The sequence below is a fragment of the Siniperca chuatsi genome, linkage group LG4 (genome assembly GCF_020085105.1).
Source record: "Siniperca chuatsi isolate FFG_IHB_CAS linkage group LG4, ASM2008510v1, whole genome shotgun sequence".
NCBI lineage: Eukaryota > Metazoa > Chordata > Actinopteri > Centrarchiformes > Sinipercidae > Siniperca > Siniperca chuatsi.
In genome coordinates this window covers 33,203,111-33,216,727 of record NC_058045.1, presented here as the reverse complement: position 1 = coordinate 33,216,727, position 13,617 = coordinate 33,203,111, and the positions used below count along the sequence as shown (strand labels likewise).

General features: G+C 43.3%; 1 protein-coding gene across 1 annotated transcript in view; it reads right to left on the bottom strand.

The window, feature by feature from the left end:
- The window catches only part of LOC122874573 (receptor-type tyrosine-protein phosphatase beta-like), a 50,353-nt gene that overhangs the window by 12,631 nt on the left and 24,105 nt on the right, over nucleotides 1-13,617 (bottom strand). The window contains exons 12-24 of the mRNA XM_044192612.1: nucleotides 11,949-12,212; nucleotides 10,526-10,789; nucleotides 9,533-9,796; nucleotides 9,176-9,445; nucleotides 8,491-8,754; nucleotides 5,889-6,155; nucleotides 5,315-5,605; nucleotides 4,452-4,730; nucleotides 4,077-4,226; nucleotides 3,375-3,651; nucleotides 2,309-2,421; nucleotides 1,186-1,291; nucleotides 155-232 (exon numbers count right to left, since the gene is read on the bottom strand). Coding sequence (XP_044048547.1) covers nucleotides 155-232; nucleotides 1,186-1,291; nucleotides 2,309-2,421; nucleotides 3,375-3,651; nucleotides 4,077-4,226; nucleotides 4,452-4,730; nucleotides 5,315-5,605; nucleotides 5,889-6,155; nucleotides 8,491-8,754; nucleotides 9,176-9,445; nucleotides 9,533-9,796; nucleotides 10,526-10,789; nucleotides 11,949-12,212 — 2,887 coding nt within the window. The remainder of the gene's footprint in view (nucleotides 1-154; nucleotides 233-1,185; nucleotides 1,292-2,308; nucleotides 2,422-3,374; nucleotides 3,652-4,076; nucleotides 4,227-4,451; nucleotides 4,731-5,314; nucleotides 5,606-5,888; nucleotides 6,156-8,490; nucleotides 8,755-9,175; nucleotides 9,446-9,532; nucleotides 9,797-10,525; nucleotides 10,790-11,948; nucleotides 12,213-13,617) is intronic.

Here is a 13,617-nt window from a genome sequence, read left to right as displayed (position 1 = left end):
AGTAGTAACAGTTACAGTAGTAGTAGTAACAGTAACAGTAGTAGTAGCAGTAACAGTAGTAGTAGCAGTTACAGTAGTAGTAGTAACAGTAACAGTAGTAGTAACATCTACAGTAGTAGTAGCAGTAACAGTAGTAGTAGTAGTATTTTCTTACCCTCTGACCCCCAGATGAGCTCCTGATGTCAGTCTCTCTCTCCTCACACTCATCCTTACTGTCGCTCTCTCCTCAACTCTGAATCAGAATCAGAATCAGAAATACTTTATTGATCCCCGAGGGGAAACTCTTTTGTTACAGCAGCTCACTATCATGTAAGTGCACTCAGGAATAGAAGTACTAAGCAAAAAATATAATACACTACAGCAGAGTTATTACCTGTTATTTATCGAGGTGGAGCAGCCAGTTTACCTGCTCCACCCTGATGCACCTTCACACAAGAACACACCTGTACTGTTGTCCAATCAGAGCCTCAGACCCACCCAATCAAAACTTTTATATTTTCATGCAGGATCGACACATTATATACAGTATATACTATACATACCGTATACTGTATATACATAGTATATACAGTATATACATATATGTGTGTGTTAAAAGAACTTTTGATCTTTTCGCCTTTAATAACTGAATGATTAGTTTTTCATTGTGACAGGAGTTTACATTATAATCAAACTACAACATAGAAAACAATGTTTTATATGTCAGTGTCCAGCAGAGGGCAGCACAGCCCCGCTAACAATAAACACTCATTAGTGTTCATGAGGAGGTGAGGGTGGCGTTTACTTTTTGAGTCTTTATGAAGCGAGTGTTGGTAAAAATGTTGGCCTCATGGTGAAATGTATGGACTGCTGTGATGGATTCCTTATTTTTTGTGCCGTGAGCAGTAAAAACATCACGTAAAGCTGAAGAACAGTTTGGTCAATACTTTTTTCTGAAAAAAGGAACAAAACTATACTTTCGGTGCTCGAGACTATGAGGTCGCCCACCAATTGTACACTGGAGAGGTACAAAGATAAGATTTGCAAGAAAGGATTTATCTTAAGTTCTGAAATTTTGTTTGGTTTAATACATTGAGTCGTCTCATTGAGATACCGCTTCACACCTCTTATCTGAAGCCAAGTGCTAAAGTCTGTTACAGTCACTAACCTGCAGCACCTCAGTGGCTTCGTTTTGGAGATACTCACACTTTGCGAGCCTTTTGTCTGCAGACGAGCAGAGTGGTGACTCCCACCATCATGACGATGAGGAACATGCCAGCACTGATGCCTTCGATCACACCGCTCAGAGGCTCTGCAGGACAACAAACTACTGTCACACACATTCAGCCATCAAAGGGCCTTTAACTTCTGTTTAAACTGTTTCATCACTTTCAGTCTACAGCAGCAGGTTTGAAAACTCAGCATGAATGAAATGTTGATTTTCATTCAGGACTCAGTCCTCGTCAGAAGTTATAAGTTCAATTAAAAGATTAATGGATGATGTATTGAACAGAAGTAAAATATCTGTGTCTGATGTTACATTCTGCATCAGTTTTATGCACTTCATCAATGATCTTTTTAAGTTATTGTTTAACATCTTGGTCACAAGCAGCTTCTACAACGATCGGGCCTCTTATGATATATAATGCTGCAATTTAAGGTTTGGACAGGAAGCTGATAAGATCTCACCACTGCCATGTGCTTAAGGAATTAAATATGTTACGTTTGATCGTTTCATTACATCCGCTGATATTAAACTCATCTGCAAATAATATAGAATGAATAAATAAATAAATAAGCAGACTCCTCAGGTGCTCAGTGAGCTGGTGGCTCTATGGAGAACTGTAAGGTCTCCTTTCATAAATGTTCAGGATCAACATGTGAACTCCTCACATACAAAACTCAACATGGATCATGACTGGGATCAGTTTCAGCTCCAGTAGAAACAGTTGTAAAGAGGGACCAGTCATGTTGACATGAATGATCTGGTCATTGAGTTTTACGGTCATTTTATTGTCTCTTTGTTTATGTTTTGTGCTCTTTTGTATTTTCTTGTTGAGTTTTTGTGTATTTCAAAGGCCCAGCAGGGAGCAGCATAGCAAACTAGTTTAAGCTATAAATGCTGTGATATGTGGCATTAGTTCATATATATACTCGTCTCTGTAAAATTAAACATTAAATAATAAAATAAAGATTCTCAGTCTCTTTCATCTCCTCTTCTTCTTCACCAACAATTGTTTTGTCTTGATTTCCTTTTCTACATTCTCCACTTTTCTTGCTGCTACAAACTTTGATGATGTTTTGACTGCAGATGATATTTTCTGCTCACCGGCCTCGGTGACCACAGGTAGCGACAGGTAGGTATCAGTGAAGAGAGGAGACCTGACGGTGAAGTCGTTTTTCTCGTCATCAAACAGCTGAGTGAAAGCTCGAACACTGAGCCTGCAGACACAAACACAGGGCAAACGAAGCTTTACTTTACTTTAATATTTCTGCATTAATATTTGGTATGATTAATATTTCAGTCGAGCGACTACACTTGTAGTTAAGTTAGATATTCTGCTCCTCTTTCCAGTTTAAATCATCTTTCAGAGAAAATGAATAAACTGAAACTCTTTAACTTAATACAGATAATATTGACATAATATAACATGTGATGCTCTTTAATTACTCAATATTCTGTTTCTTCGTCTTGTCATTTCACTGCTGCCTCCGTCCGTCTGAGCGAGCTCTGTTACTCCTTTTTGTTTGTTTTCTTTACCTGAGTCGAGGCTGTCAGGACAGAAGGTGTCGTATGTTGGACAGATTGGAAAAGACACATTCACATGATAGGATTTGAGACTTTGTATACAGTACATTGTAAAGTACTGTATCAGCTAAGTGTTGATGCTGCTGCAGTTTGCTTCAACAAACCTTTAAAGTTCTTTAATGAAACTGCAGCTAATCTGAGGCTTGAATCTCTAAATTAGGGACGCAAAATCAATCCTGACAGTAAAAAGTTCCCACATTACCTGATTGTTTTAAACTTTGACATTTCTCATCCTTTCTACTATAAATGGAGACAGCTTCTCCGGCACGTGACTGAAACAGAAACCTTGACTGTTTTCAACACTTTGAGAACAGAAACACGACAGCAAAGGAGACGTTCACGTTCAGACCTGCTGACATGTTTACACAACTTATCATTTGTCAAATTAAAAGGACAGTTAGTCTCATAAATGTAGATCAAATCCTTAAAAACAGTGTTAATGATGATACAGTAAGAGACAGCAGGACAGTGATGGAAACAGTAATAATACTTATTGTTGTTATTATTTGTTTATTATTGGGGGTCATTTATGTTGAAAGAGTTTGATTTCTATAATAAAAAGTGTCTTTTTTCACTTCTTCAGTACCTGTAGGCAGTTTTGGGTTTCAGTGGTCCGTCACAGAACAAGTTCAGGTCTCTGCTGGTCTCTGGATCTCGGCCTGAGTCTCTGTGGTCACAGGAGCCTCCCAGTGAGTCCATCCCCGTCCCCACATTCATCTCAAAGCTGTGGGAGCTGCTGTCGGGGCCCTCGGTGCAGTGACTGGGGAAGTAACTGGTCTGGTAGGATTTAATGGAACTGTTGGATCGATAGTCCAGGTAGGAGGGCAGAGGGTGCTGCTGCTCCGGCGGCACGTCACCAGATCCTTTAAATAACGGACAGAAATAAACAGGAGAAAGGAAAATAAATGAATACATTTAACAAAACAGAAAAAAGAAATAAAAAATAATGTTCCCGTTTATTTGTTTTCATCTTTCCGAGAATAATTTCATCATTTCTAACTTCTCTGGCTGCTGTCGTCTCTAACTGGGGTTTAGAGGTTAAAGTCAAAAAGTCCAAATGATCCAAATGATCCAACTGTATAAACTTTTATTCTTTTGTTCAGTTGGTGTTGAATCAGGTTTAAATCATGACTGAAGCACTCATGTTGTGTGAGCTGATCGTTAAACACTGATCACATTAGTAACTGGTTTTGTGGAGTGGATACAGGTTTGCACCTGTGCAGGAGTCTGGCTCCGCCTGCTGACATTTAACCAATGAGAAGATGTTTTGCTGTTATGACATCATTACCTTCAGACTCCGTCACCACCACAGCAAAGAACTTAATGGCTCCGTTGACGTCACTGAACCAGCTGCAGTTAAACTTGAAGAAGATGGAGGACTTGGTGACCACAGCGGACTTGTCACTGACCCGGGTACTGAGGGGGGGGACCGGAGGACCTGGAGGAGTCGTGTCAGGATGGTTTAGAAAGTCTGTTTATTTTAAAACTCTCCTGATTTGTTTGTTAAACTTCAGCAGAACAGATTGAGATGAGAGTAAAGTGCAGATGTCACTTCCAGTTATTGACCAAGACTTGAGTCCTCACCTAAACAACAAACACAGATCCTAAAAGCTCCTGTTTTCTGTCCTTTATGGCTTCGTGTATGAGAACATGTTAACCTTACGGTCGATCATGGTGACCACGCTGTCCTGAGCCTCCTCGCTGGTCATCTGGTCCGAGATCACCTTCACTGAGACGGTGTAGCGTTTGTGGGGCTCCAGCTGGTTGATGAGGTAGGCGGTGGAGTCTCGGCCGGTGCGTCGGGAATAGACCAGGATCTGGGAGTCCTGGTGGAGACACTCGATGGTGTAGGAGTCGTAGTCAGCCTCCGGGGGCCCCCAGGAGCAGGAGATGGAGGTGGAGCTCTGAGGGCGACAGTGGAGGTTGTGGACTCGCTCCGGCTCTACAGCAAGACACAACAACACATCACTCTACTATTCGCAATGCAATATTAATATATAAACACATACTGAGGTACGTTTTAAAAAAACATGTATTTCAGCTCATAAATAACTAGAAAATTCAACATTAAAGATTTGTTAAACACTGAAAAGGTGCAGGCTGAAGCTACAGATCATTAATATCCTTTATTTTTATTTTTTATTTTACTTCAGGTTTACTTCTCTTTTTCCTCAAAGACAGAAATTAATTCAAAGGAAGTCAGCAAAATGAAGCTGAACGCCAGATGGACATGTGATCAATATACATATGGACATGTGAGTAGACAGAACCTGTTCTTTAAGGTAAAACAGGTTCAGTTTACAGACTGATGGATGTTATTGATCCGCTGAGGATTCCCTCTTGTGTCTTTCAGCATTTTATCTTGTTTCTTTAGATTTTTATATTTTGTATTTTCAGATAGTTGTTTTCGTTGTGTGTTTTAATGTTTGCAAACCCTCCTGCCTTGAATGACCCTTGTGAATGATATTATATTTTTTATTTGATATTTTAAACTGAAGTGAATTGAAGTGATGTGCTGCCACCTACTGGTTCGGATGCTGTTGTGGATGGGTGTGCTGTAGGTGGGTGTGGCCCCGGGCTCCGTGGCCCCGCTGACACTGCGGAGGCTGAAGGTGTAGAGTCGTCCGGGGAACATCCCTCTCAGGATGCGGCTACCAGAGGTGCGGCTGTGGTACGGGTTGATGACGGACAGCTGGTCCAGAGGAGTCCACTGCAGGTCGAAGTCGTCGTAGTCGGAGCCGACGGGGCCGCTCCAGGTGATCTCCAGGGAGGTGTTGGTGACCCCCCCGAACAGGAAGGAGGTGGGAGGTCTGGGAGCTGAGGAGGACAGAAAAAAGAAAATGTTATTTTTGTTGTTTGTCAGATGGAAAATGTTTTCATCTTCCTCCGATTATTGACTGCTATAAAACTAATAGCAACGAATGGGGGAGGGGGGGCTGTAATACTTTATGGTTCACAAGATGTCCTGTAGTACGAACAGGAAAAACATCATCAGTGTGTTGTAACACCCCAAACCAAACCAGACCAGAGCAGACCGTAATATCAGGTCCAAGGACCATTATGAATTATTACTGATAATAATAGATGACGTGTGTCTCACCAGTCCTGCCCAGTGTGCTGGCTCTGTTGCTCAGCTCTCCGCTGAGGCTCAGCACTTCGGCTTTGTACAGTCGACCAGGTACCAGGTCTGAGAAGACGAACTCGGTGACCTCTGACCCCAGCTGCTGCTTGGCCCGCTGAGAGCCGTCGAGGTTGTAGAGAGTCAGCAGGTACCCGCTCAGATCACCATTGCCCCGATCCCAGTTCACCCACAGAGCATCAGACTGGTTTCCACTGTGAGCCTTCAGAGACGCCACGGCTGCTGGGACTGAAGACGAAGCGACAGAGGACGAAGGTTTTTGTCAGAGCGTCTTTACACAAAAGTGCTTCACAAAACACAAACTGGTGGAAAATGTATTATTTAGACAAAAGTACATAAAACTTAAATGATAAAACAATAATAACACCATGAGGTCTTTTAACAGTTACAAAATACTGATAATTCCCGGATAACTTTAATAAAAACATATGTGTTGTAAATATGCAGATGAACATCAGGTTTGAAGAGGTTCTCCGGTGATTTAATAAAGACGGGGGACTCACAGGAGACTAAAAACAGAACCTGAGCAGCAGAGGTGGAGATATCCTCACTGTTAGTCTAAAAACACTGGATCCTACATTTCCCATGATGCAACCAAGAGCATCCTTTTCTGTTAGACCCTCAACTGCAGTTTGTAATGCAGACTGTCTGTTACAGACGAATCCAGCGGCTGATTTATTTCTGTGTTGTCTCTTTGAGGCGTCATCGTCATCACTGCAGCATCAGCCTGAACACTGTGAAGGCGTGATCAACAGAAACATCAGAGTCAACATTACTGTTGACAGAAAAGACATCTAACCGTCTGTTAAAACTGGACCAAAGTTCATTGAAAACTTTAGATTATAACTTTTATTTCAACAGCATGTTTATGACTGCATAACTTTTTTCTACAGGATCTCCTGCTGGTATGTTTTGGTAAAAGCACTTACAGTGGTGTGCAAAAGTGTTTGCCCCCTTCCTGATTTCTTATTTTTTTGCATGTTTGTCACACTTAAATTAGTCAAAGATAACACAAGTAAACACAAAATGCAGTTTTTAAATGAAGGTTGTTATTATTAAGGGAAAACTAAATCCAAACCTACATGGCCCTGTGTGAAAAAGTGATTGCCCCACCTGTTAAAACATAGCTTAACTGTGGTTTATCACACCCAAGTTCAATTTCTCTAGCCACACCCAGGCCTGATTACTGCCACACCTGTTCTCAATCAAGAAATCACTTAAATAGGACCTGCCTGACAAAGTGAGGTAGACCAAAAGATCTTCATAAGCTAGACATCATGACCGAGATCCAAAGAAATTCAGGAACAAATGAGAAAGAAAGTAATTGAGATCTATCAGACTGAAAAAGGTTATAAAGCCATTTCTAAAGCTTTGGGACTCCAGCGAACCACAGTGAGAGCCATTATCCACAAATGGCGAAAACATGGAACAGTGGTGAACCTTCCCAGGAGTGGCCAGCCGACCGAAATTACCCCAAGAGCACAGCGACGACTCATCCAAGAGGTCACGAAAGACCCCACAACAACATCCAAAGAACTGCAGGCCTCACTTGCCTCAGTTAAGGTCAGTGTTCATGACTCCACCATAAGAAAGAGACTGGGCAAAAATGGCCTGCATGGCAGAGTCTAAGACGAAAACCACTGCTGAGCAAAAAGAACATTAAGGCTCGTCTCATTTTTGCCAGAAAACATCTTGATGATCCCCAGGACTTTTGGGAAAATACTCTGTGGACTGACGAGACAAAAGTTGAACTTTTTGGAAGGTGTGTGTCCCATTACATCTGGCGTAAAAGTAACACCGCATTTCAGAAAAAGAACATCATACCAACAGTAAAATATGGTGGTGGTAGTGTGATGGTCTGGGGCTGTTTTGCTGCTTCAGGACCTGGAAGACTTGCTGTAATAAATGGAACCATGAATTCTGCTGTCTACCAAAAACTCCTGAAGGAGAACGTCCGGCCATCTGTTCGTGACCTCAAGCTGAAGCGAACTTGGGTTCTCCAGTAGGACCATGATCCAAAACATACCAGCAAGTCCACCTCTGAATGGCTGAAGAAGAACAAAATGAAGACTTTGGAGTGGCCTAGTCAAAGTCCTGACCTGAATCCTATTGAGATGCTGTGGCATGACCTTAAAAAGGCAGTTCACGCTCGAAAACCCTCCAATGTGGCTGAATTACAACAATTCTGCAAAGATGAGTGGGCCAAAACTCCTCCACAGCGCTGTAAAAGACTCACTGCAAGTTATCGCAAGCGCTTGATTGCAGTTGTTGCTGCTATGGGTGGAGCAACCAGGTATTAGGTTTAGGGGGCAATCACTATTTCACCCAAACTGAGATAACCATGATGACATCACTATGACATCACAACATCAACATCAGACTTGACAAAGTTCCTCCAGAGACACAGAAGATGTTATAAACCTGCTTTAACAGGTTGAGTCGACTCCTCGTGACCAGAAATTGACCTTTCAACCATAAATATGTGGAGTTTCCCTTTAACAGACTTTTTAAGGATGTGTCACCCCCTTCACCTGTCCCCTCCCTCACCTGTCCCCTCCCTCACCTGTCCTGGCCCAAATGGATGATTGGTTGCTCTGCTCCCCGCTGTGGGTCACCACCACCATCTTGTACGGAGCTCCAGGTCTGAGACCCTGAAAGGAGCACTGCTGACTGCTGGACTGGCCGTGTCGTCTCTCCTGCAGCGAGTCGTCGCTTTTATACAAGAAGATCTCATAAAGCTCAAAGTCTCCCTCTGGTGGAGACCAGTGGAAGGACAGACTGGTGGTGGTGTTGGCTTTAATGGACAGATCAGTGACGGCTGCAGGACCTGAAAAGGGGGCTGATGAGCTTCTGAGACTGTTTTAACCATCACTTGTTCTTTATTTATTCAGTGAAACAGTTTAATTCAGCAGAGAAACTTCAGACTGCTAACACTCAGGTTAAAGGAGCTGCTGTGACTGTTTAGAGAGGACTTGGAGGATTTTATGTTGTTGTCAAGTCAATGCCACAAAGAGGCTTTTTTCTCAAAAAATTCATACTTTCCCCTCCAAAATATTAGCAAAAACAAACTGCCTTTTTTCTTCTTGAAAAGTGTAAAGTTTTTATATTGACAAATGATGACCTTTTCCCCTTGAAATATTCTGACTGTTCATCTCTTTGCTAACAGTGGCCCTAACACAGCTCTCAGAAAAGCACGAGTCAACAGACAGACAAGCTATCCTGACTGAGTTAGAAACAGGAAGTCTTACGTGTCCGAGCTTCTAAGCTGACTCCCAGGCTGTGGACCCCCCCACTGGTGGTCTGGACCAGGACTCGGTACTTCTTTCCCGGGGTGAGGCCGTCAAACCTGTACCTGGTGTGTCCGGAGGGCTGAGAGGAGTTTGTCACCAGGCTGCCTCTTTCATCCAGAAGCTGAAGGACGTATCCATCAGACACACCCAGAGCCTCCTGCCAGCTCACCTGCAGGCTGCAGGTGGAGTGGAGGTCCTCCACCTGGAGACCAGACACTGCTGAGGGCACTGAACACACAGACGCAAGGATAATATCATGTATTAAAAGTAAAAGTACACAAGTATTATCAGCTGTGTAGAGTGGTATTGTCTGACCTGTGCGTCCGGTGGCTGTGTTGTTGTTCAGCAGCTCTCCACTGACAGACTGAACGGTCACGCTGTACGTCTGTCCGGGCTGCAGGGAACCGAACGTCACCTCGTTCTGGTGTTTGAAGACGAGCCGGGCGTCCAGCTGTCTGTTCTGTCTGTACAGAAACACAGAGTATCTGTCCACATCGCCCTGACCGGGAGTCCAGCTCACCTTCAGACTGCTGCTGTCTTCACTGTTACTGATGTGGATGTTCTTCACTTTGCTGGGAACTGAGGAGGGAAGAGACACTAGATTAAAGAGCTCTTTATACTTTTTATATCTACAATGATTCTTTATTTTCTGTTGTAGAGATGTGAAGCAGCTGGTCCAGTTTTAATGATCTCCTCAATGTTCCTGAGAATATAAGACTATTACATACACACATACAGTCTGCTGGATTATCTGACAACGATACGGTCCTACAGAAACACCGAAATTTTGAAGCTAGTTACCCAAACGTGTACAAAAACTTATTTGATGCCTTTTCACGCAGATTATTTGACACTGGGCCTCATGGAAGTTCATTTCCACTCTCTTCTCCTGAACCTTCATTCGTTCACGTTCCAAAGCTTTCAGTGACGTGTTTGTTGGACCTCAGTGATTCACACAATGAGTTTTAGTGAGAAACAAAAACTGTGTTTACAAGAAAACTCCACAGGGAGCTTTAACTTTATTTTAATTTATCTTTATTTTAGTTGATTTCTGTAACATTTACACTCCAAATTCATTCAGACTAAGGCATTATGATTTCAGGTCAAATGAAAATGTTGAAGTGTTAAAAGTCTGTTCATGATTCGTACAACAGGTCTGGACTTGAATCACTCGTAAGTGCCACTTAAGATCAAATCTGTTTGTAGAGGTGCTTCTTGCATGAGGCTCAGTGTCTATTCAGAAAATGAGCAGAAGTTTTACTTTAGGAAACACCAGTAATATTCCCTCCTCATCACAGTGAGTCTGACCTGTGCGGCCCTCTATGAACTGGGCCCTCTGGTTGGGGCCACTGAAGGTGGAGACCAGGATCTTATAGAGCCGTCCGGGTGTGAGCGATGACAGGACACACTCTCCCACACCGCTGCCCAGAGTGATCGGAGGAAACACCTTCATGTCGCTGAACAGCAGCTGCACCTCGTAGTGATCCACGTCACCCGGAGCGGCCGACCACGTCACCCGCAGGTCCTCAGTACCCCGACCGGCCAGAACCAGAGACTGGACCGCCGCCGGGACTGCAGGATGGACAGGAGAGGAACTGTTAGCCTGTCTGCAGGAGAATCAGAGACTGGACTCCAACAGTTCTGGGTTCATTTTCATGGTCAGGAAATCAGAGAGTGACAGGAATAATGTGTTCGGATGGGAGAGAACAACAGGTTGTGGATTTAGATCTGTAATAACGTGACAAAATGGTGATCGGTTCTTTGAGACTCTCGTCGACTGACGGCTGAACAGGTGGTTCAGCTGCACTTAGCAGGCTAACATGCTCAACATTAGCACATTAACCTTTCTATAAGCATGTTATTGTGCTAAAATTAACATTTGAGCATGCTAATGGTAGCATTTAGCTCACATTCAGCTTTATTTATTTTTATTGTATTTTATTGTTTTGTATTTGTTTTGTGTTCAACTAGTGATTTTAACTTTTGGCCAACAGGAATAAAAAATACATTTCATTTTCACTTTTTTCAAATGTGCTCGTGTGTCCAGAAACCTCGAGCAGAGCCTGAGACCAGCTGAGGCTGCTGCAGTGAAGCAGTTCTGGTTCAGGTGCAGGGCCGTGGGAAGTAGGGGTGCTGCGGGTGCTGCAGCGCCCCCTGCTGGAAAAGGGTCAAGCTGCAGACATGCTCAGCACTCTCTGCCAGATGCAAAATACTAAAAGTATTAAAATGTTTTAAATAATTTTCCTGTTGTTAATTACCTAAGAATTGAATGCTTGAGCAAGTTTTTAAACTAAAGCGTTTGGTATAAAGATATTAAGATATAAATATTAATATTATATTGATATTAAGAGCAGTTTAACATTATCACACTGATGCTCACTGGATCTGACTTGTTGTTGTGTGCTGCAAACTGGGCTTCTGGTTAAAATATTGTGCGTATTTGTGTTCTTGTCCCGTGTGCAACGGGGCCTGGGAGCTGCAAGACTGGCATGCGTTTGATTCATATTACCCCCCACACACACACACACACACACACACACACACACACACACACACACACACACACACCTGCAAGCATGTACACACAAAAAATGCACCTCCCACTACAGCACCCCCAACTTAAAGCCTCCTCCCATGGCTTTGTTCAGGTGACCAACGTGTGGCCAAACTTTACCTGTTCTGCCCCACTAGTGTTTGTGTATCAGTGTCGGGGGGGTCAAAGGTCACTCACAGGTCCTGCCGTGGGTGGAGGCGCTGGTTTCGTATTTCCCGCTCCAGGTGCTCACCAGCACGGTGTAGAGTCTGCCGGGCACCAGGCCGTTAAACACACATTCGTTCTGCGTCTTCAGAACCGTCTTGTTCTGCAGGAACATGTTGTTGTGTTTGATGAACACCTGGTAGAAGTCAAAGTCTCCAGCGGCGGGACGCCAGTACACCTTCAGGTAGTCGTCCCGAGCGGCGTGGGTCGCTGTCGGGTTCTGGACCTTTGACGGCTCTGAGACAGAAAAGTGGTCAAACACTGAATGAATAATATTGTCACGAGTACGACGACAGTTCCCACAAACCAGATCCAGGTGCTGCGTTCACATTTACAAACTTCAACATCTGTCACAATCAAATCTTCAGACCTTCACTGTTTCATAAAAGTTATAAAAACATTTACAATAGAAAAGAATGAACTAGTTAAATCCTCCATCTTTAGAGACAAAGGGAACGACTTAAACATCCTAATGAATCTGTGAAGTCCTAGTTTAACTGGCTCCCAGTATGTTTCAGAGGCGTGTTGATTTCGTGTTCTCTCTCCTGTTACAGCTCTGACCTCTTGGTCCCAGTTTGAGGTCTTTATCTGCTCCACACGGTTCAGACCGGAGGGGACGCAGTGTCTCCAGTCAGGACCTCGAGGCTCTGGAACAACCTGTGTGACGTTACCTGAGTCACAGCCCTCCTATAAGGGTTTACACCTTTAGTATTTGGAGGTCAAATTTGACCCGTGTTTGAATTCACCAAGCACTGAAAAAAACACTATCGGCCAATAAAATTTTTATCTACTAACTTAATATTCACCCATAACCATAATATATATACTTAAGTTTATATTTTATGTATCTTAGACCCGATTAATTTTACAAAGTACAACTGTTTTTAGTTGGAAGTAGGCACAAGGGCAGGTGGGGGTGGCATGAAACATTATTTTAATATTATTACATAATACTATTATACTTTTATTACAGCATTGTATTATTATTTTTGTTTTTTGTAATCTTGTTATTCATACTCAACTGGCGGCCCGCGGGCCACATCCGGCCCAGCAGCAGCCTCCGAGGGGCCCAGCGTACATAAAGCTGATGTATGACAAAATGAGTAAACTACATATAAAGTGTGTGGAAGCAGCTAACGAGGGAGCCGTCTCGCTTCCTGCTCATCTCTGCTGAGAGCTGCACATGCTCAGTACCGATCGGGCAGGACGTTTACGGATGTAGCGACGCCGCCAATCACATCTTTCACAAATCAACGTTTCCTGATGTGAGCTCCGACCAGCTGAGCAGCTTCTCAACATCTGGCTGTCGACAGTCCCAAGGAGGGAAGTGCTCTACTGACAACATGTCTGTCAACCCGGAAACGTTTAAAGCTGCCTGGACCGGCAGTGTTTGTTCATTTTGCCGCCATCTGCAAACGCCAAAGCAACGTGTTTAATCTGCACTGAGCGCGCTGCAGCAGTTAAATAGGTTTTAAACAGGCTGCTGAAAATGTCTGGCCCATCTACATTTCCTGTAGTCGGCCATTGTTGAGGATGTGCTGAAGCCTTGTTTTGATCAGAAAATTAAAGGTTTCGCACATCTCGACACAATAGGAGGGTTAAATCGATCTTTAAAACAGACTTTAGCTTCTCCTGATTTTAC